Source organism: Citrus clementina, unplaced genomic scaffold (genome assembly GCF_000493195.1).
Source record: "Citrus clementina cultivar Clemenules unplaced genomic scaffold, Citrus_clementina_v1.0 scaffold_5, whole genome shotgun sequence".
Classification (NCBI taxonomy): domain Eukaryota; kingdom Viridiplantae; phylum Streptophyta; class Magnoliopsida; order Sapindales; family Rutaceae; genus Citrus; species Citrus x clementina.
In genome coordinates, this window is record NW_006262201.1 from 37,466,595 (window position 1) to 37,489,338 (window position 22,744).

The following is a 22,744-nucleotide window of genomic DNA, read 5'->3' on the forward strand; positions in this document are numbered from 1 at the left end:
AATAGATGAGAGTTCATTGTATTCATTTTTTTTTTATTTTTATACCATCTACAATTCAAAATCAAAGACCTCTTAAATGTACAATCAACTTAATATATCAAAGTCCAATGCAACTGAAGCTCATTGAAGTATAGCTTAATAATAAACCTCACGGTTATTAAGAAGACTTCGAACCATTTTTCTTAAAGTTCCATAACTATTAAGAAAAACTCGAATCATTCACTTTAAAATTATGAAGTAAAGGAGTTGAATAAATCTGATCAAGAGATTAATGGCGGTCATGATACTTATTAATTAAGTGGAGAGAACTAATATTATATAGGGTAATTTAATATCAATAAATAAAATATGTTTCATTTTTTTTATTTTTCTACTGCTGTTTGAGCTAATACCATGCTGTTACTTATGTGTTTACTAGATGGAATTACTGTTTGATCCAAAAACAATAATTATAAATTAAATGATCTAAATGGTAAGATTGAAATAAATCACAAATCTTGACCTAGAAGTTTATCAATCGCACGACAAGAGATAAACAAACATGATTTGATATGAGACGTAAAGTTCCACCCATTTTGACAAACATCCTCCAAGTGGATAATATCAAAACTATTTTGACAAAAAAAAAGTTGCTACTACTTTGAATTAGTTTTTTAATTCTTTGATGATGATATAATCATTCCCCCATGATATCTTTTTTGAAAGGATGAGATGTAATGCATCTTTGGGCTTCTTTTTAATAAATTTTTCTCTTAAAATAATTGAGATTAAATAAAAAAGGAATAAAGTTGGAATGAGTTTGTTTCACCATACCAGTGCATTAGCTTAATTAGGAAAAATTATAGCTTTTCGTGATTTGTTTAAATCTAACAACAATATTATAAAAACGTGAAGTCAAGTAACTTTCTCATGATTTTTCTGCTTTTGCTACTACTTGTGGAAATAAACACTGATAACTTAAGCTTTTGGGTTATCCCATTTTTGAGTTTTTTGGGTAATTACTTAAGCTTTAGGCTTAACTTCCAATAATGGCTAAACAGCCTAACCTATATATAAAGTGATTATCACACGTCTTTAATTTAAGCAAACATGGGATCTCATTTCTTGATAAATTATATAACCATTTAAAGGAATAGATGACAAAAATAGACAGTCCTCTGGCTTGACTCAACAAACAATCCATAACAAAGGTATAATCCAAAGCCAAAATCTTGGCATCTTCTAAACATAATGCAAGAAAGTTGAAGTAAATAACAAAGAATATTTCCATACAGCACACAGTTTTGCTTTGGCATTGCCAAAAAAAAAAAAATAATAAAAAATAAGAAAAATAACTCTGCTTCTCAAATAAACAATTCAAAAAACATTTATTTTATTTAAGATGCCCATTTAAACTTGTCCTTTGAAGACAAATAAATAAATAAATAAAGAAAAACGCTTCACATGCATAAAATAATGGTAGCGGTGGCCTTTGTTTTGTTTCGTTTTTAAATTTTTTGGAGTCTGCAAATTTTTGTTGCCCACTTACTATTTTTTTGTTCTCATTCATCTAAAAACTAAAAATATCCAAACTGAACATGTCTAACAATATTTCTGCTGTATTATGACCATGCATGCCCCCACATAATTAAAAAAAATCATTTATGCTAAAAACAGGCGAACTCATTTGGCCGTTAATATTTTATTATTAAAATTTTGTACTATATATTGTTCATAAGATTTGTTTCTAGTCTTGTTAATACAGCCATAAATTAATAGTCCATATAATAAATTATTTTATTTCAATATGTATCATAATTTAATAAATCTCAAAGTTGACGATTTTTGGCCTTTCACATTTCATAGTCCATATAATTTTTTTCTTTTAAATGCAGACATCTGCGCTAAATGGCTAAAACAATTTATACATTGTAAAATGTAAATGTTTATTTAATTCAAACATGGTAATATCGCTTATCTAATGGATATAAATACTTATTTAATTACAAAAACTATTTTCAAAATTTTTGTTATTGTTTGATTTTATTTTCAATAAAGTTTTTAAGAAATTAATAAGCTATTTTGTCTCTACGAAAGCTCAAATTTAGGAGTAGAGATCGAAGAGATTTTCTAAAATGCCTATTATTTATTTCGTATTCTTATTTCATCTCTTTCATAATGTAACTTTCAAAACTTTTTTGTTAAATTAATTCTATAATATTTAATAAAAGTTTTAACTGACAATCAAGCAACTAATTTTTTTTTAGTAAAAGCTCGACTAATAAATATTGTATTAGTAAAATCTCTATTTGAATAAACTCTATTTGAAAAGTTATATCAAATAGAGCTTTAATATTGTATTGCAGCTAGACTATAAAAGAATGAAATGATTGTCACGCAGCATAGAAAAGAATAATAATGTTAGGAACCTCAATAATTGAGTTCCAACTATTTATGTTATTGAATCTAATAGATAACAAGTTTTATAATTGATAAAACTAATATTACAGTATTTAATAGATGAATGCTACAATAATTAGGCTCAAGTTAGGATTTAGTTATTAGTAGTTTGGATCTAATATCTGAATTGATATATGCTCAACTCTTCATAATCTTCTGCCTACATATGTGTAGATAGGAATATATAGTTAATATTTAATTAGTTTTATATTACCATCGAATAACTATCAAATTTATATTTTTAAAAGGTTAGTTCAGCAGTAAATTTAGACCCACTTTTAGGACCTAACAATACCAAAAAAATAAAAAAAAAAAAGAGGGAGAGAAAAGTGTATGACTGATCATTAAATTGGGAATAAAAGACCAAAATTAGGATTAATTCAACTATTTATTGGGCTGCGATGTACTTTTCTCGTTCCCATTCAAAGTGGGATGCGAGTCAAAAGCATTGAAGGTCACGATTCCGATGGAAAATTAAAGTTTGAAAAACGTGAGTCAATTTGTCAAAATGCCCAGAACAACACGGCGAAAATACTGAAAAGAAAGTTGCAGAATTTGTACATTTTTATTCTGACGCAGTTTATGCGGCCATAAATCTCTGGCATTGAATTGTTGAAAAGTAATATCGTTGATGGATAAAGTTTTATCCAAAGCTGGAAAAATTGAAGAAAAAGAAGGTGATCAAGTTAGCTGTCATGCAAAAAAAAAAAAGAAATGAACAAAATTTTATGAATTTTCAGAAGAAATCTGCATCTAATTTTAGAATTTTGGGAAGGTTAAGTGATTATTTACAAAATCGTAGAAGAGCTTTCAATAGTTACAAAAAGAAAATTTCTATTTTTTTTTAATTAAAGAAATTTTATATTTTTAGAAACTGAGTTGCATTTCGATTGTGAGGTCCCCGTGGCTCTGGCCCTGCACTTCCAAACATACTGGTCCACTGGTCGTTCAAATCTCACATCACATAATTCACATTTTGTTGTAGAAATTTTGTTAATTGTTTCTCTATCATTTCTTTTTTTTTCATTTTCTGCATGGAATTAGTTTTCCCTTTGCTTTCTCTTAATCCAAAACAATCGCAATTAATGATGTCATCCACTTCATTTTCTAAAATGGGTGAAATCCTCATTTTTTTAAGACAAAGTTAGATCCATAAAACATGTACAAAAAAAAAAAAAAAAAAAAAAGCATATGCGCCTTCATGGTCTGAAAATGTCATTAAAAAAATTTATAAAAACAATTAATATGTCCAATCAACTTTTAACTTACTGGTGAGCAATTTCTTACCTTATTATTAAGGTTAGAATTTGAGGGTCGGATGTTTGTTGTGGATTCAAATTTTTTTAATAATAAAAAATTTCCTGAGCTAGACCTTAACTGTGACACATCCCAACCATGTTGAAATAATCCTCTAAATAATATATTTAATAAAAGCGAATTGCATAAGTCTAAATCCGACAATCACGATTCTGTCTCTACATTAAAAATAATATTAATTTATAGAAATATATATAAGTTAATGCATGCAATCTCTTGATTTCCTTTCTCTCCAACAAAAAAAAAAAAAAAAAAACCACAATTGCCAACCTTTTATATACACCCAGACGATAAAAGCTGATTGCTTAATCTTGCACGCTTCAAATTCTCAGTGCTCTATGATCGTCATCACATCAATTATTAACGATGGCTTTGTCTCGAAAAAAATTTAGAATATTATATTATTTATATAATATGTAAATAGGATAAAAGTTTGTTTAGTCCTTATATTTTAAAGTCAGTATCCGTTTAGTCTTTATATTTTTAAAAATACTTCAAACTATCCCTACCATTAAATTATTTACACTTTTACCATTATCTTTTGTTCCTTTTAACTTATTTTTATAATATTACCCTATTATAATAATTTTTTTAGACATTATTAAAAAGAAAAAAAATAAATTACCAGTTTAACACCAAAAAATAAAATAAAATAAAATATATATATATTAATTTTTGTGGAACACACTCTTGAGTTAAAATATTAATTTTTCTAAAAAAATTAATAATGTAATTTTTTAAGATATTAATTTTTCTAAAAAAATTAATAATGTAATTTTTTACGATATTAATTTTTTAGACATACGTGAGCTTCCACAAAAATTAATATATACCTTTTTTGTTTTTATTTTATTTTTGAGTTTAATTTGATAATTTAATTTTTTATTAATATCCAAAAAAGAAATATTATTGTAAAAGTGTAATATTATAAAAATAAGTTAAAAATAATAAAAAAATAATGGCATGAGTGTCAATATTTAGTAGCAGGGATATTTTGAGGTGTTTTTAAAAATATAAGAACTAAATGGACACTAAACTCATAATATATGGACTAAACAAACTTTTACCCTATGTAAATAATATTATAATATATATATATTTATTTTAAAAATTATTATATAAATAATAATTATATTAAATTTAATTACACATATAATATATAAAAAAACATTATATAAATTTCCCTCCTCTCTTGCCTTATTATCACCTCGGTCCACGTAATTCGTTAAAAGAAATAATAATAATAATAATGCCAGTTATCTTTATTGATTTTGTTTAATTAATATAATAAAAAAGAAAGAAATAAAAAGAAATGAATTAAACAAAATCAGAGTGTCAATCTGTCTTATTAAAAACGGCTACTGAAAGTGGTGGGCCCCACACTAACTGATGCGATTCGACGCCCTGCTGAACTACTACTACTACTACTACTACAAGGACAACTTCTTTTTCGCTTTTGATTAGTCCTCCTGCATACATATTCGTCCACGTGACTATTTCCGCCTACTCCCTTTATCACCACGTGCTCAAAATTCCCCCATCTTCTTAAATCTTATTATTTCTCTCTCTCTCTGGGTGTGTTCCTTCTCCATTTGTTTTTTTTCACTCTCATCACTTTCTCTGCAAACATGAAGCTTCAAAAACTCTCTGTGGCGTTTAAAATCTTGAGCTTCAATTTAATTATTATTATTCTCCTGCAAGTTGAATCCTTAACGCCGGCGAACAACGACTACGCTTTCTTTGACATAAACTCGTTGGGCTCATCAACAACAGCAGCAACAACGCCGGCTTTGAAACCCGACGGCGGCAGCGTCAAGAACCGATCGTCGACGTCACGGAAGTCGTTTTCGAGCTGCGGAGTGTGGAGCAGGGCGTGCTCGAAGGAGGTGATGGAGCTGGCGCGGCGGCCGGAGACGGTGGATTGGCTGAGGAGTGTGAGGAGAACGATTCATCAGAATCCGGAGCTTGCTTTTCAAGAATTTGAAACCAGCAGGCTCTTGAGGGCCGAGTTGGATCGGATGGAGATTGGATACAAATACCCGTTGGCCAAAACAGGTATCCGGGCATGGGTCGGGACAGGCGGACCGCCGTTTGTTGCCCTCAGAGCTGACATGGATGCACTTCCGATTCAGGTTTTTTTTTTAAAAAAAAATAATTAGTTTTATGTTTAGTTCCCGAAGAACATATTAGTTTATTCATGCATGTGTCATATACATATATGTATGAGCTTGCATCATGCATGCATGTAATTGGATATACTGGTGGGTGGAAATTGATTTGGGAACGCCTCAAATTTGGAAATGTGAATATTTTTAATTTTTGAGAAATTGTTGAAATAATTTCTCTTCTCCTTCTTCTCTTTTTTTTTTTTTTTCCCAAAACCTTAATTCACGTCATGTTATTTTCATTATTATTATTTTGTATCTGCTTCCTGTTATTTTAGTTCCATTTATTGTGAATTTGTATTTTCAACTACTTCCCCGAATTAACAAAAATAAAAATAAAAACTTTTCATTTATTTATAAATAAAATTATTCATAATATTTTTTGATCCTTTTTTGTTACTGAAACAACAACCTCTTATTTTCATAAAACTTGTCGTTTTACTAATTGTTTGTATTCATTTACGTTATCTTATGGATATCCATAATTTATCCGTCAGAGTAGATCAGATCTCAAAATGTACTTATACTTGTACTTAAAAATCATGTGAATCAAGACAGAGGGGCAAAAAAAAGCACCTGAAGTCAGAATTGTCTCAGCAGAATATTCCTTGATTTTAAGCTTCTTATGAACAAATATACAAATATTAGTTGGCATGCCACTGATTGTGTTGAATGTGGGAATGATGTAACAGGAAGCCGTCGAGTGGGAATACAAAAGCAAAGTGGCTGGCAAAATGCATGCCTGTGGACACGATGCGCACGTTGCCATGCTCATCGGTGCGGCCAAGATCTTGAAGAGCCGCGAACATCTTTTAAAGGTTTGAAAAGAAAAAAAAAATTATTAAAAAAAGAAGAAGATAAATGCCCTTCTTTGTTTGAATTGATGGTTTTTTTTTTTTTTAACATCATTTTTGTTTAGTACTTCAGAAGCTTTTTGCACATTGGTTTTCTCTCTGCATGGATGTCCAATTTGGAGATGAATTATTGCACTTTATGAAATGAAACTAGGGTGGTGGCATTAACGTAACTGTTATAGGCAATTGAAGAAGAATAATGTGTGTGTGTGTGTAGGACGGTGGCTTTGCTTTTTGTTCAAGAACTGTAATTTGTATGGGCAGAAATTGCTTCTCAAAATGTCCGTGGGGGAAATAATAATGGGCCTCATAATTAATTTTCATTTTTAGCCGCATGTGGCCTTCACATAACAGGCCTTTTGCTTTGCTACCGACACGTCTTGTCTTTGTCAATTGCCTTCCCTAATGGGCAAGCTATAATCGCATTGATGATGGGGGGTATTAATTTTTTTTTAAAAAAAAAAGTTAAAAACCTAATATTTTTCAACCCTTTTTTGCGCATATCAGTCCACCGTCCTTTTATTTACTTTGAACAAGACTTTGAAAAAAAAGAAACACGAGAATTTGGAACACTCATACCCAATAGTCATGGATAATGTAAGGTGGTATAACTGCTAACGTGCTATCATGTTATCTCTTCCTTGAACTTAATCACTTGTATAAGAGGCAAAGATGTTCTTTGCTTTTGCTTTTGCTTTTGCAATTTTTGTCTGTTCATTTCCTTTTGGTACAGAAGTCAACCATGTTATTTTGTTTCAATGGGGTGTCACATTAACTATTTAAAAAAAAAATTACAGGGATAGGCTTAAAAGATACATTGTTGATTTGTGTGTGACATTAAAAATGTTAGGCGTCTGATGGGTCATGGGCTTTCTGTGCATGTGCTTGTAAAACTACAATCTACTTTGCTTTGGCTTTGCAAGGCACTTTCAATATATGCTGTTACGCTTTGTACTATTTTTTTAACAAATCTTTGATATTAGCTTAATGTATCCCACAAAATGGCCTTCTCCTTATCAACATGAATGAACCAGCAGCCACACTGCTCACACATGGTCTGTCTTGTGGACTAGCATGCATTAACTTATGCTAGATTCATTTTTTGAAATAAAGATGAATGCATGTTTGATAACGTCTTCAATTCAGAAAGTAAAACTGATTAAAAAAAAAAAAAGTGGAGCCAGGATAATACTTTAAATAGAAAAGGCAATAAACACTTGGGGGAACTTAGGTAGAGGTGCTGTGGTCTAATGATCTTACTTGAGCAGATTTATTAGTTTATTTTTATTTAATGGCTATGATTAAAAATTGGATAGGGAGCTAGCTAACAGGTTGGAAATTTTCTTCATCAAATTAAAACAGGTTTCTTTAATGAAAATTTGTTAGGTTCAGATGTATAGTGTTTCTTTTTTTTTTTTAATTTTTTTTTTATATTCTGCCACGTATTTGTTTAAGTTAGCTGCTGTAGCATTAACCTTTTTTTTGGGTTTCTATTTAAAAATAAATATGCTTATCTGGATTTATTTTAAAATATAGTTGCACGCATGCTTGGTCTACCTAACCGTTATTATTTCAAACATATATTATTTTAATTCTATAGAAAATTTGAAGTTCTTTTCATTGATTGCATCACTTCTCTCTCCCTCCTTTCCGTAAATGCCCCGGCTTTGTTTAAGTTCTTTTATCATAAGATATCGTTTTGTGTATGGATCAATCGCTCTTCAGTGAGTTGGAAATCTATAACTTGCCCAATGAGAAAATAAAGTTTAATCAGCTTAAGCTTTTCTTAAGCAACTTAGAATCTTATTACATATACCTTTTAACCAGTTATAAAATGAGATGAAAACAGACATCCAACTTCAAGAATCTAATGAAAAGAGAACTCAAAAACTTTTTCAAGTGCCAATCAAAATAAAAGACTTATTTTTTAACAAGTTAACATTTTGTTATGACAGGGAACTGTAATCTTGATATTCCAGCCAGCGGAGGAAGCTGGCAATGGTGCAAAAAGGATGATGGCTGATGGGGCTCTAGAAGATGTCGAGGCAATATTCGCCGTTCACGTGTCCCACGAGCATCCTACCGGTGTCATTGGTTCCAGGCCAGGTCCTTTGCTAGCCGGCTGTGGCTTTTTCCATGCTGTAATTAGCGGAAAAAAGGGTGGTGCCGCGAACCCACACCGCTCAGTTGACCCTGTTTTGGCAGCCTCAGCAGCTGTGATTAGCTTACAAGGCCTTGTCTCAAGAGAAGCAAATCCTTTGGACTCTCAGGTGAGTCTTTCTTTGTGGATAATTACAACCCATTTTGCTCTCAATCCCTCTTTTGGACTTCATTGACATTCTTAACTGCTATTGTTAATGTCTCAACATACAGGTTGTGTCTGTGACCTATTTCAACGGCGGAGATCATCTCGACATGATACCCGATGCTGTGGTCATTGGTGGTACCTTAAGAGCTTTCTCTAACACTAGTTTCTACCAACTACTACAAAGAATAGAGGAGGTTCTTTTTTTCTTTCTTTTTTTTTAAATGAACCCATTCGCAATACCTTGAACAATATGAGCTAACACAACTAGGACAATCTGAAACAGGTTATTGTCGAGCAGGCTAGGGTTTTTAGGTGCTCGGCAACAGTGGATTTCTTCGACAAGGGTAATACAGTCTATCCCCCCACCGTGAATGATGAAGACATGTATGAGCATGTGAAGAAAGTGGCCATTGATTTGTTAGGTCCTATGAATTATAGGGTGGTTCCACCAATGATGGGGGCAGAGGACTTCTCTTTTTACTCAGAGGTGGTTCCTGCAGCCTTCTACTACATCGGAATAAAAAACGAGACCTTGGGTTCAATACATACAGGACATTCACCCTATTTTATGATAGATGAAGATGTTCTACCTGTAGGTGCTGCAGTTCATGCAACTATTGCAGAAAGATTTCTAAATGAGTATGGACAAGGCTGGAACAATTGGCTGTAGCTTAAGCCAATAGAGCAGGAAGTATTTAATCAAAGAGCAAGAATTATACTAACTTGTGCTCCCTTATTTTTGGTGCACTTGGCAGTTAAAGGGCATAATCTACCGCAGACAGGTTAAAGACCCTAGTTTTTTGGTGTACTCGGGGTTTAGGGGAGGACATGCAAGGGGCAAGAGTGTAAATGATGAAGTAGAGGATCCTCTACTGGTACCATTAGTTTTAAGTTGTAAACCTACTAAATGTTCTACATGTTTGTAGCTTGCTTTTATTTAATTATATTAAGGGGAATTATTCTGTCCATAAGATTCTGGAGAAAAAGTCCTGAACACAAAATCAAGGCAGAGGGTGTGCTCTCACTATTTTATTGTAAATACTAGAAAAGAACTGGTTCTGTAGACAGAAGGCAGCGATGAGATTTTCAATTTGGTAAAACATAGACCACCCGAAATGACTGAAGCAACTACAACTTAAGAATCTTATTTGTGAGAATGCCTAATCTAGCTACTAAACTTAACAGAATGATGGCCAGACTCCAAATTCATCTTGCTTGATACAATTTTGTTTCGACATTACTACCTGTATCACTTTCATTTGCCCATTGCAGATAGTTGAATGGCATCTCGGTTTAATCTCTCCTCTCTCACATGCACATGGGAAACTCGTACATTTAATGTCTAGGAAACATGATATTTCATCATATTCATCAACTCCTGTCTAAGGAAGAAAAATAGAAATTCTGCCTTGACGCAAACATAAATTTAAGCACATTATTTATTTCATCTATTCAGCGAGCACACTGCAAACAAATTTTGAAAATTTCCTTCAAAATTTCAAATTCATTTTTCAGTGTTAAGTACTAAAAAGGATAGGGCTTCTAGAGCTTTATCAAAACTAACAACGCCTTATTACTCTGACAGTTCTCACCTCTTCTCACCACATAAACATCTAGCAGCTTGTAGAGCAAAATATGTGAGGATGATATCAGCACCAGCCCGTCGAAGGCACATCAAGGACTCCATCATCACCCTCTGCTCATCAATCATTTTGAGAGCACCACCAGCCTTGATCATTGAGTATTCACCAGATACCTGGTACCGTGAAGATAGCAAAGTCAGAGAGAGGTGGGAGGAAATTGAAGTAAAACAATATATTTTTGTTCAGTTAGCAGCTGGAAAAAGTAACGTTGGATTGTTGTCCAGAAAATACTCCAATAACTGTCATTTTTATCCAACGGTATGCCAGTTCTCAACATAAAGATGGTATGGATAAATTCTAAGATAAAACAATACTGAAACCAAGTAAGCTCAGGCCAGATAAAAGAGCACCTGATATGCAGCAATCGGCAGAGGATATTTATCCCTGAGAAGCCTAATGACATCCAAATAAGGAAGACCCGGTTTCACCTGTGAACCAAGGACAGAAAACTTCAGCATGAAAGGAGGTTCAGACATGAAAATAATTCAATCAGAAACAAAAACAGCAATACTAACCAAAAGGATGTCAGCTCCTTCTGATTCGTCTGCTTGGGCTTCAACTAGAGCCTCTCTGTAATTTGCTGGATTCATCTGATAACTTTTGGTTATGAAGCCAAAATAATATGCAAAAGTAAGCGCCAGAAATGCCGAATAACAAATTTACCATATAATTCAATAACTCTAATCACATACGTCTTTTTATCTCCAAAACGTGGATTTGAATCTAGTGCTTCCCGAAATGGACCATAAAATGAACTTGCATATCTGTTTGCATGACAATAGAAATTGGCGCATTAGATTAGTGACAAAAGATTGCATACTTGTATTTGTATTGCACCAAGATGGCCAAATATAACCATAAAAAACAGACGAACACAGAGTGCAGTTCGTGTACCCAATGAAACAATATTGTTATAAATGCACTTCTGATTAATGACAGACTCAACCAAATTATGCTCTCTACACCAAATCAGGTGCTATGTGCTACAATTACAACATACAATCAAGTGACCATGACACAATGAGAAATTATGAACAACATACAATCAGAGTCTGTGCATGTGGTCCACTGAAAAGGAAATATCCATTAACATTGCAATATGTAACAGGAAGCAGAACATTATGAGGTAAAAGAAAAATCATATGGTAAAATTACTTGGCTGTATAGGACATGATAGAAACATGCTGAAAACCTTCAGCATCAAGAGCTGCTCGAATTGCTCCTACACGACCATCCATCATATCGCTGGGACTCACAACATCTGCTCCAGCACGGGCCTATTTATAGAAGTAACAACGCCAATACAGTCAAGCACTAGTCAGGTAAGTCAGAAACAAAAATATGGCAGTGAATACTAGAAACATCCTACAAGGTTAATATTGGGCAGCTGGTGAGAAGAGAAATAGCCAACTAGAACCAATCAAAACACCTTTTCATTACATGTAAATAACAACAAACATTAAGTTGTGTGAAGTATTCCTCAATATGGTCTGAACAAATGACTGCATCAACACTTAAAAAGGCAATAACTCTTCTGAAGCCTCCGGAGATCACAGATGTTTTTAGAAACTAAATAGAGATGCCATAAATTTTAATGGTGGAAAATCAGACTGTACAACAATATGGTCTGAACAAATGACTGCATCAACACTTAAAAAGGCAATAACTCTTCTGAAGCCTCCGGAGATCACAGATATTTTTAGAAACTAAATAGAGATGCCATAAATTTTAATGGTGGAAAATCAACAGAAATTACCTGGGACACAGCTTGTTTACATAATTGATGCACTGTTTCATCATTCATAATGACTCCTGCAGTACATTGCAGAAATACGGCAATGAGTTACTGTGTGTCTGCAATCATGAAAACTTCATAATTTGACCAATAAAAGTAGCCGAGAAACATGGGCAAAGGTTCTCTTTCCCACACACGTGTGTGCACATGCACATGCTTAAAGCTGATTTCTTTAGCCCAATAAAGAGTTGAAAAGAAAAACATTTCAAAGGAGATACTTCCGCTGCTTCCGCATTTCTATTTTCAAACATAGTAGCAACAATAAGGATACAGACTTACCGTCTTCTCTGACAATACCATCATGCCCATCAGAGGAATATGGATCTAAAGCAACATCAGTGTAAATTACCTAAAGAAAGAAATATTAGTCAAAAAAATTGCCACAATTCCATACATAGAGAATCCTAATCAGAAACATAACTACTTCCAGAAGCATAAATGATTTTGACTTACAAGTAAATAATTTTGACTTACAAGATCAGGGTATCTATCCTTGAGCAGCCGTATTGTACGAGGCACCAGACCATTATCATTGTATGCTTCATCTCCTGTGGGAGACTGAAATGCAAAAAACCAATTATATTATAGAAGCCCTGGTTTAAAGAAGAGAAATGTAGAAAGAGAATATAAACCTTCAAAGCATCTGGAACTTTGGGGAAGAGCACAACACTATTCACACCAACATCCCGTGCTTTCGCCACCTGCAGCAAACAATGCTTTGTCAAATGCAATTAAGCAATTCTATTAGCATTCTGCACATGAACATTGCAAGAGTAAAACAGAAAAGATGCTCCTATACAGTCTGCTAAACAATTTTTTGCAAGCAACGGGAAACGTAAACTCTAAAAGTTCCTCGTCTAGCAAAGAAACAACATATAAATTTTAAAGACAGTAGAGTGCTTAATCATTACTGCCTTAGGCAGTGAATGTAAATCCAAATTCTCTTTGTTGAAAATGATAGGCAGAATAGTGACAGCTGAATCACCTCTTGAACAAGTCCATGTCTCCAACCAAGTCTATAACAACCGGGCATGGCCCCAATAGGCGTGTCCTCCTCTCCTGCAAAATTTTCAGTTGATTTATCCTATTAACAACTCACGTGCGTGTGCTGCTGCTCACAATTTGAATTTATAGCTACAGAAGAAATATTCATGACAGAAGCAACCTTCATGAATAAAAAGTGGATATACAAAATTTGCCGGTGAAAGATTTGTTTCCTGGAAGGATGCTCTCATTGCGGGGGACTTCCTATTACGGCGAGGCCGCCGACTAAGTGGCTGACATAAAACAACATTATTAGTTACAGAAGCTTACACAAAAGCAATGCATGGTAATTTAACATAAGCGAACCAAAATTAAGTATACTAAATCGTGCATACTTTATCAACTTTATCATTGACCCAAAAAAAAAAAAAATTTGAAGCTTAGTGATGTCATGACAATTGAAGAACTCACTTGACAAATTAAACGCATAATTAATTACACGATTACGAGATAGAATAGAGAATAGAGGCTCACTCACAAGAGAAGGAACTACAGGAGTTCCAGCTGGCGCGGCAGGCTTTGGTGGCACGGGAGGCGCTTCTGGAATATTTCCCGCCACAACAGCCGCCTCACACTCAGCGTCACTGATTCCAAGCTTCTTCGACGCTCCATCGTGCGATTTGCTTGCTGTAACAACCAAACGACGTGCCGTTACGGTTTTCGTTTTGACGCAATTGAACCTTAACGTCACCGATGGTCTTAATCCGACGTACTTCTGACATTCCAATTGCTTGATCGAAGGAGCGCCACAAGGCGCGTGAAATACCGACGAAGCCATTAATTCACTTTCAACTCTGTATGAATTCACGATCAGATTCGTGCCAAAATTGAAAAAAAAAATGACGAAGATGTAAATAAAAATCTGTTTGGTTGCTGAGAACACGCAGGAAAATGGACAGGAAAATCCTACCTTTGAAGTTTTAAGAGAGTAGAAGCTTATCTATCCGGTTGCGATTTAGACAGTAGAGTGGCCAATAGGACGAGATATGAAGCCGTTGACGTAGACAGAGGATCTCCCGCTCTTACCTACCTCTCTCTTTTTCTGACAATCGAGTTTGTCGTTGGATTAGGTCGAGTTTTTTGTCCCTACTCTCGTGAGTAGTAATTCTTTATATACTCGCTTTCTTAGCCGCCACTTCTCTTTATTGGGCTTCGACAGATTCTTTAGGGCCATTTCAGGCCCAAGGAGGACTAACACAAACAAAAGCCCTTTCATGGGTAAAGGACTTGAGAAAGTGTGGATTCACTGTTCGGGATTTGAGAAGGTGTGTACTCAAAAAGTGAAATGGATTGAAGAATCTCAATTTTATTAAATAGAGTAGGCCTTTTACACCAACCCCTTAAGATTTTATAAAACCTCTCTTCAATTGAAATTACTTAAATAACTAAGGCAAACAAATTTCATTCTTTTAATACACACACAGACACACATATATTAAATTTCAATTACAAAAATATTTATTTTTATGAAACTTACAAGAATTTAAGATTTTGAAGATAGAAACTAAATAACAGGAAAAAAATAATTTAAGATTTTTGTGCATTTTATAAATAAAATGTTAGAAAGAAATATTCTTTTTAAAGTAAAATTTTTATGGTAAGATGGTTGATTCTAATATATAACTACTGTTTTATAAACTAAATGGTGAAATTAAGGAAAAAAAAAATTCAAAAGTGGTGTTAAAAGAATTTTAGAGGGGTGTTAAAAGCTCCACTCTATTGAATATTTAATTTGGGCTTACTTGCGTAACCCATTGTGAAGTGCCCCAAGGGGCCAATTTTACAGCGTTTTGCATGAGTGTTGCTTATAGCTGTGATATTAACAAATCCACGATAAAGCCATTTGTTAAGATGTTACGAGCACTTAATTAAATTCAAAATGTCATGCTACGCACATACAAGTTTCCCAAATTATACGACATCAAGCATTAATATTTACCATAGTGAAATGATAAAGTTTAAAAATAAATCAATACAAATGATATATTGATATCAAGCATTAATGTTTACCATAATGAAATGATAAAGTTTAAAAATAAATCAATACAAATGATAGAGCCTAGTGATAATCCACCCTCTCAATAAAAGTTGAGAAAGTGGGTTCCGGTCTCTGTTATTATGTAGCTATAAATACTCCTAATTATAAATTATTTGTGAGTTGAGGATAGATACGTCCCTTAATTATGAGTCGGATAGAAATCTAAGCTATGCCCCTATATAATTTTCAATAGATTTTTAATTGTATGTATAAGTAGATTTATGATGATAAAAATACCAGTCTTAAAAATAATAATTAATAAATGATAGTTATTCGGTCATAATACATCATTTAAGATACAATTTTTTTTCACAACTACTTTCAGTGAAATTTTTATGTGCTTGTTAATTTAGTTAATAAAGTTTTTTGAGGTAATACACGAGGTAATCTTAGTATTTATGTGGGAGGAATTTAGGTAATGTTTATTTTTTCTATTTGAAATTTAAGTGGGTTTGAATTTGACTAAAGTTTGAATAGGTTTGAATGCATATATCCAAACAACACATTTATTTTTCTTTTTACAATATCTGAATGTAGATGTTAAGTTGTTTGATTTTTAGAAGAAAACATCTGCAATATGATATCTTGACATATATAACCCCACAAATATTAACAATATTCATATTTATTTGTTAAATATATGACAAGTTATAAATAAATTATTTGATTAGTTAAAAGAATTTGATAATGTGCACCTTAACAAAGCATGAAAAATAATATATATATATATATATATATATATATATATATAACAAATGTATTTTTTTAATATTAATATATGATACTTATAATGTTATTTTTAGTATATTATATGATATTTTTTCTTGTTAATTGCATAAACCAACTAAGAATTCTAATCATTTGGATGAAAATTACTGTATTAAATAATATTTAAGATTCTCATTCACAATTAAAAACAAGTTTATAGTTAAATACATAAAGAACAAATAAAATGGATAAATAAAAAATAATAAAAGAATAATTTATATAGTTGGAAACACATGTACTTACTAGAGATATTAATCAGAGAGAACATTGAAGTTCTATTCAGATGTTTTGTCGTTGAGATGAAAGTAAGAATATTTAACTTTTTCTATTCATACCAAAACTAAATATTTTGCAGTCAGACACAACTTACAAAAAATAAACAAAGTAAAAATTTTAAATATCTAAAAATAATTAAAATTCAGGTAGATAAAAAACAAATAACCCTTGATTTTTATTTTTTATTTTTATTTTCGAAAGTAATATAATTTATATAAACCCACTTGAAATATTATTTTCTCATGCCAATACACACACATATATATATATGTGTGTGTGTGTGGGCGCGCGCGCGTATTTATATGTGTGTATGTGTACAGTTGCTTCACATTATAATTGCTTACTAAATATGCGAAAACGCAAGGTCTTTAAGTTCATGTGACTTTGATTCGACGATCTTTGTGGGGACCTTACGATATAAAAGAAAAGATTTTGTTCGACTCGTGGAACTCTCATTTTTTTTTTTCTTCTATCACGCGTGAAAATTTTTATGCTCGTGACAATCATGTTCATGGGGGGTGACTTAATGAAAAGAAGCATTCAGATTGAGATATTCAGAGAGAGTGAGGGTGAAAGATCTTAAATTTCAATTAAAGTTGTGTATTTGGGATACCATGCATTATTTTTTTCTTTCTTTCTGTTTTTTGCCTCAAAATCCCTTTTGCATTTCACTATTTTTTATTTTTTTTTGTTTGACCACGAGGTATTTTGGGGGAGGGCCCCAACTGTGGGAGGCACCTTTAAGCTCGTAACACAATCCAGAGTAGAAGTCCTCGCTCGAACCGAGAGAGGTTCTCTCAACAAAGGCGACTTCCCTGCGACTTAAACTGGGAAACAAACCCAGTCAAATCACTTAAGGGGACTCCATTACTAGTGGAGCCAACACTTTGTTGGTGTATAAATCCATTTTACTTATTACATTCCGTGTGAAGTGGGGCATTATAAATTCATAATATCGTGGTCCCACTCAAAGATAGTCTTTTGACCATTAAGTAATTTCTTTTCGAGCGATCTCCATTGATAAATAATAGTAATAATTGAGTGCATGTAAGTTTAGTCATTAAAAGTTTAAGTTAAATAACCAAGGATTACGTGAATCAAAATCTGTGACCAAGTAAAGTTAAATAGCCTAGTCCCTTATATGTTAATTTATTTATTTTTCCTTTAATAGAATGTATTAAATGGCGGTTAAAACTTATAATTAAATAATTACCTTTTTACTCCTGTATTTATTCAGAATAAGCAAAGTTATTTTCCAAGATCAAAGGAACGCTTAAAATGCTTTCTATTATTAATCATAATATTTTCGAAATTATGATTATTACATAATTGATTGATGGATAAGTGTTAGGAGAATTACTCTTATGAGACATTCACTTCCACTTGTTTAATTCAAATGTCGTCCTAATTACCAAAAGCTTTACAAACAAGTTCTTTAAAATTTATTTGTCTACCTAATTATGATCGATCGTTCTCTTCTTCTTTCTTTTCTTATTGATTGACATTCTCAGACTTGATGGATATACATAAATTAACCCATAAATATTTTATTATATTTTTTTCTTCATGCATGCATAGTAATGACTACATAAAATTTAATCAATTGCCATCCTCGTAAACAAGCCAACAAAACATATTCCTGAATGACATTAATTGTCCATCGATTTGTAACGTGCCAACAATAAAATCTTTGAATGATCATGTGCACACCTAAAATATAAAGTACTAATTTGCAGAAGAAAGACATGCGTTGATTTGATATTTGATGTCTAAGCGGCTCATGCAGCACGTCATTTCCTTTCTGCTGTTTAATTAATTAAATATTCGGGTTTTGTTTTGTTTTTAGGTTAAAGCCTTAAAAAGCATTTCTTTTTCTTTTTCCAAATTTCTTCCATGATTTTTTTTTTATTTTTTATTATTTTGTGTAAAGCGAGGTAACGTTACACATCAATTAAAAGCCATGTGTCGCTACTTTGTAAGCAACGCTCATGATGATGATGAGAGGGTATTTAATTTTCATGTACGCATACCCAAATATCAATGTAATTTTCAGTTGTCATGGATTCTACTCCAAATTAAACTTGAAAAAAAAAAATGAATTCTTAACCTCTTCAACTGGACAGTATTTAGAGGAATTATACATTTTTAATCTGAAAACTTGTACCACACAGTTGATTTATGATAATTCTCTTCGCTTAATCATGAGAAGTAATGTGAATAATTTGGAGGATGAGAAAATTGTTTTATTGCTCTTTAATCTATTTTATAAAAGTACATTAAAAATACGGGTGATTGATATTTTCGCCGCTTGAAAAATTACGTTTCTTTTATTGTAAATTCATTATTTATTTTACCTTGATGTTTGGTCTTTTTCAGTGAAGGAGTCCGATTATAATTATATAAAATATTAACTAATAAATTCACTGGATCGTAATTGTGAAACAACAGTAAAAGAATGGAAAAAGGATGAAGATTGTGATGATGTCACACCTAACCTATCGATTTTCTATCTTAACACCGTGTAATAGTTTTTATGAGTGGCAAAATATCGTTAGTCGTGACGCATACGAATCAATTAAATAGAAGATTTGCAAGCTTTCCATTATTTTGACCAAGAAACCAAAGACTTTGCTTGGAGTCCAAGCTAAAAGTTACAAAATCCGCGGGCCAACTCTTTGCGAAATTTCTTCATTCAACGTGTAAAACCAAAGTCGAGCCTTCAAATTTAGTGGACCCATTATTATTATTTACGATTGTGGGCCCATTATTTAGATCTCATTAAAATCCCAGTTGATTTTGTACGACATTGTTAAGATCGCTTTAGGCACAGCAAATTTAATACATTTTGTCAGGCTTATCCTGGACAAGATTATCTTAAAAACGATAATTACTAATTTAATTCTTATATTGTGACTTAAACATTTATTTAGTCTCTACATTTAAAAAAATATTTTTAAATACTTCTCCTATTAAGTAGATTATACTCTTACCTCTGTTTTTCTTTCTTTTTTTACGGTAATATCTTTATAATAATATTATTGACATTAAATAGTTTATTTATAAAAAACAATAAACAAGTTAATGAATATTCAGTTACTAACAAATTAACTAATCCCTCTAACAATATTGTTGGAAAGGTTATAATATGTTTAGTTACAGTAGTGTTCTGAAATAATTTTTTAAAATATGAAAACTAAACATGCGCTTAAATTAAAATAAAGGAACTAAACGATTATTTATCCTCTTAAAAATTATAGATGAGATGAAATTACATAGTTTCAAGAGAACAAGTAATCGTGAATATATTCAATTGCACGCACTTTATTTTAATAAAATCATTATCATTTATTGTAAATGTATATATACATGTATATTTATAACAAGACCGGCCAAATTAAAATATCATAAGATAAGTTTTATTTACTATAATTATAATTGATTTTTAAAGAAGGGGTCCATATTACTTCTCTAAGTCAAAAAAATAACTAAAAACGGTCATGGATTTTTCTCGAGAGGGATAAGCGAAAGAGGTGGCCTACAACAAACATGCTTTCCTTTTGGGAAAAAAAAGAAAGATTTTATTTTATAAAAGATTGATTGAGCATGGAAAGATTTGAGATTGAGATCATTTCTTTCTTCTTTTAAGGTTTTCTTTTTTTTTTTTTAATTGGGAAAAAATACACTCTAAAATTTTGTCAAAGATTTTTTTTCCCTCTCATTTTAGTGTTAGAAGGTTTTTAGATCTAGCAGTAATTCCATAGAAGGTTATTCTGTACACGATTTCTTTCAATTATTTTGACAAAAGAATTTACCAAGATTTATTGAATTATTTGCGTATTTTTTGTAAAAGAAAATTTCATTCGCTAATTAATTTAATTTAATTTTTTTTTTCTGATCTTTATTGAATTCATCTTTCACATGAAAAAGATCTGTCAAGACTTGAATTTAACGCTATTACCGAAAGACTTTTCAAAAAATTTTGTTGAATCTTGGTTGTATAACAACCAATCTTTTACGTGAAGCAATCGATAAATTTGTTGTTTGCTTCTTTTAACCTTTCTTCCTTCGATTATTTCAATAATTAAGAGATCTTTCAAGATTTATAGCCCAATAATCACCAGACTTGTCCTTGTTACCATTACCAATACTCTATTTAGCCGCCAGATTTAAGTTGAATGAGCTTAATTTCGTGACGAGTTTATTTTTTATTTTTGAAAAAAGTCTTTTTTTAATAAAAAAAATATATATGCTATATTTATTTAGTTAGAATACTTAGTTTATATTTTTACTGAAGCATCACTAATAAATTTTTACTATTAAAATTAAAATTAACAAGGCTTAGTAATTCTTTGTTAATTAAATTAATAAAACAATAACACATTATTTATCATATTAATATAAACAAACTAAACATCGTAATATTGAAATAAAGAATCAAAAAGTGTAACCAAAGAAAGCAATAGCATGAGGGCAGATGAAAGCGATGTGGGTCACGCTTCATCAGACTGTACATGTGTACCACAAGTTGAAAATATCCACTGCTTCATTGTCAGGCGTATGACAACAACTCCACAGCGGAGTGATCAACACGTGGCAGACATCCACTGGGCCCCGTCCTCAGACTCGAGTGTGAAAATTTTGAAACAAAATCTGAACACAACAACAGCTCGCACAGATTAAAAAAAAAAAAAAAACTTTTCCCACTTTTCGATTGACACCCCCCCCCCCCCGTCGATGGGGACAGATTCGAAATTTTGTTGATTTAGAGCAGTTAAGGGTAAGTGGACCCCCCGCGGAAGATTTATATTTAGAAGTGGACCCGCAAAGATTTTCAAATTTGCGGAGTGGGTCCCTATTGTTTTGCCCCTTTATTTATTTCATGTCCCCTTCGGAATTATTACAAGAGACTGATGATTTGATTCCATTCCGGGGCCTTTAGACATCCTATGCATGAGAAAATTTCGTTGTGGTCCCCACACCTTCGTTAGCCTTTTCACTTTCAGTGCTCAAAATTTTGATTATTATGTTGGCTTTCTGCGCGCTTGTTTACCCAAAAACAAGGGTATTTTTAGGCAAATGTTAAATTATAATTATTGTAATTTATACTTTTTATAAGAACTACATAAATTATGAGTCTCATAATTTTATATAGTTCACATGAGAGATGTAAATTATAATGATTGTAACTTAGAGACCCCGGTATTTTTATTGTTCCTAGTCTTCTTTGTTTTACTATCAGAATTGACTCGTCATTTCTTTTTTTTTTTTCTATTTGTATTTTATAATGTTGGTGTTAGACTTTTGTTATTAGGGTTTACATATTGTCAAAATTATGTCTTTCAAATGATTTTTTTAAAATTATATTTTGTTGGATCACATTTTTGAACTAATTAACAATATTTAACGGTGATTAAAATTATTACTTGGCACAAGTAACATTCTGATTATCTCATAATTTAAGTTACTGGTGAAAATAAACCAAATTATGCTACCTAATCTTATTATAACGTGTAATTACAACTTAATTTGTGAGCGCATTTTAACTCAATTAATAAGATCTCTTGAAATCGAATTCTCCGCATATAAAATAAAGAAAGATGATCAAAAAGCCAAACTAAATAGTACGATTTCTCTATATCCATCGTTATAATGCTAAATACAACCGCAATTTATTTCATGTTTCGATCATTTATTTCATTCTCAATTTATTCGTAAGTGATATTTTGCTATGAGTCATGACTTGCCTATATGGGCGACTAACGACAAGTCTTAGATACTCTAAAGATGTGGCTTTTTTTTTTTTGGACATAACATGAGGCAATTGACAATTTTTTTTTTTAAATTCTCCTAAATTTATAATCTCTCAAGAATTCAAAATCCATTAATTCACTTGTTTTTACTAACATCTAATACTGATGATTACATGTGGGGAAAAAATCGTTGTCCTCAAGAAAAAAAAAAAAAAAGAGATTCGTTCTGGTTTCAAAAATTTTAAAAAACCAATCAGCCAATATAAAAAAATTAAAAACAAAAAAAATCAGAAAATACAAACACAAGTGATTGTTTAAAACTAATAAAGAAACCCAAAAAAATGGAA

The 22,744-nt window shown here is 31.8% G+C and overlaps 2 protein-coding genes across 2 annotated transcripts; one reads left to right on the plus strand and one right to left on the minus strand.

Moving 5' to 3' along the window:
* The first annotated feature begins 5,315 nt into the window (after nt 1–5,315).
* On the plus strand, nt 5,316–10,223 carry LOC18040276 (IAA-amino acid hydrolase ILR1-like 6). The gene is made up of 5 exons (XM_006434146.2): nt 5,316–5,888; nt 6,614–6,739; nt 8,731–9,045; nt 9,149–9,277; nt 9,367–10,223. The coding sequence occupies exons 1-5, from the start codon at nt 5,385–5,387 to the stop codon at nt 9,751–9,753; spliced, it is 1,461 nt and encodes a 486-aa protein (XP_006434209.1). The 5' UTR covers nt 5,316–5,384; the 3' UTR covers nt 9,754–10,223.
* Nucleotides 10,224–10,467: 244 nt separating this feature from the next.
* On the minus strand, nt 10,468–14,631 carry LOC18040277 (delta-aminolevulinic acid dehydratase, chloroplastic). Its single transcript, XM_006434148.2, has 13 exons — nt 14,476–14,631; nt 14,044–14,359; nt 13,687–13,798; nt 13,507–13,580; nt 13,154–13,222; nt 12,996–13,079; nt 12,801–12,870; nt 12,483–12,538; nt 11,882–12,003; nt 11,419–11,490; nt 11,242–11,323; nt 11,077–11,154; nt 10,468–10,839 (listed from the first exon to the last, which is right to left on the minus strand). The coding sequence occupies exons 2-13, from the start codon at nt 14,341–14,343 to the stop codon at nt 10,672–10,674; spliced, it is 1,287 nt and encodes a 428-aa protein (XP_006434211.1). The 5' UTR covers nt 14,344–14,359; nt 14,476–14,631; the 3' UTR covers nt 10,468–10,671.
* Nucleotides 14,632–22,744: the final 8,113 nt, after the last annotated feature.

Bases quoted from the DNA above. Each gene is read 5' to 3' on its own strand.
- LOC18040276 (XM_006434146.2), top strand. From the start codon at position 5,385: ATGAAGCTTCAAAAACTCTCTGTGGCGTTTAAAATCTTGAGCTTCAAT. The intron at 6,740-8,730 runs GTTTGAAAAGAA...TTGTTATGACAG, and splicing joins GCCGCGAACATCTTTTAAAG to GGAACTGTAATCTTGATATT. The intron at 9,278-9,366 runs GTTCTTTTTTTC...AATCTGAAACAG, and splicing joins TACTACAAAGAATAGAGGAG to GTTATTGTCGAGCAGGCTAG.
- LOC18040277 (XM_006434148.2), bottom strand. From the start codon at position 14,343: ATGGCTTCGTCGGTATTTCACGCGCCTTGTGGCGCTCCTTCGATCAAG. The intron at 13,223-13,506 runs GTGATTCAGCTG...TGTTTGCTGCAG, and splicing joins GACATGGACTTGTTCAAGAG to GTGGCGAAAGCACGGGATGT. The intron at 10,840-11,076 runs GTGCTCTTTTAT...TCACGGTACCAG, and splicing joins TGCCGATTGCTGCATATCAG to GTATCTGGTGAATACTCAAT.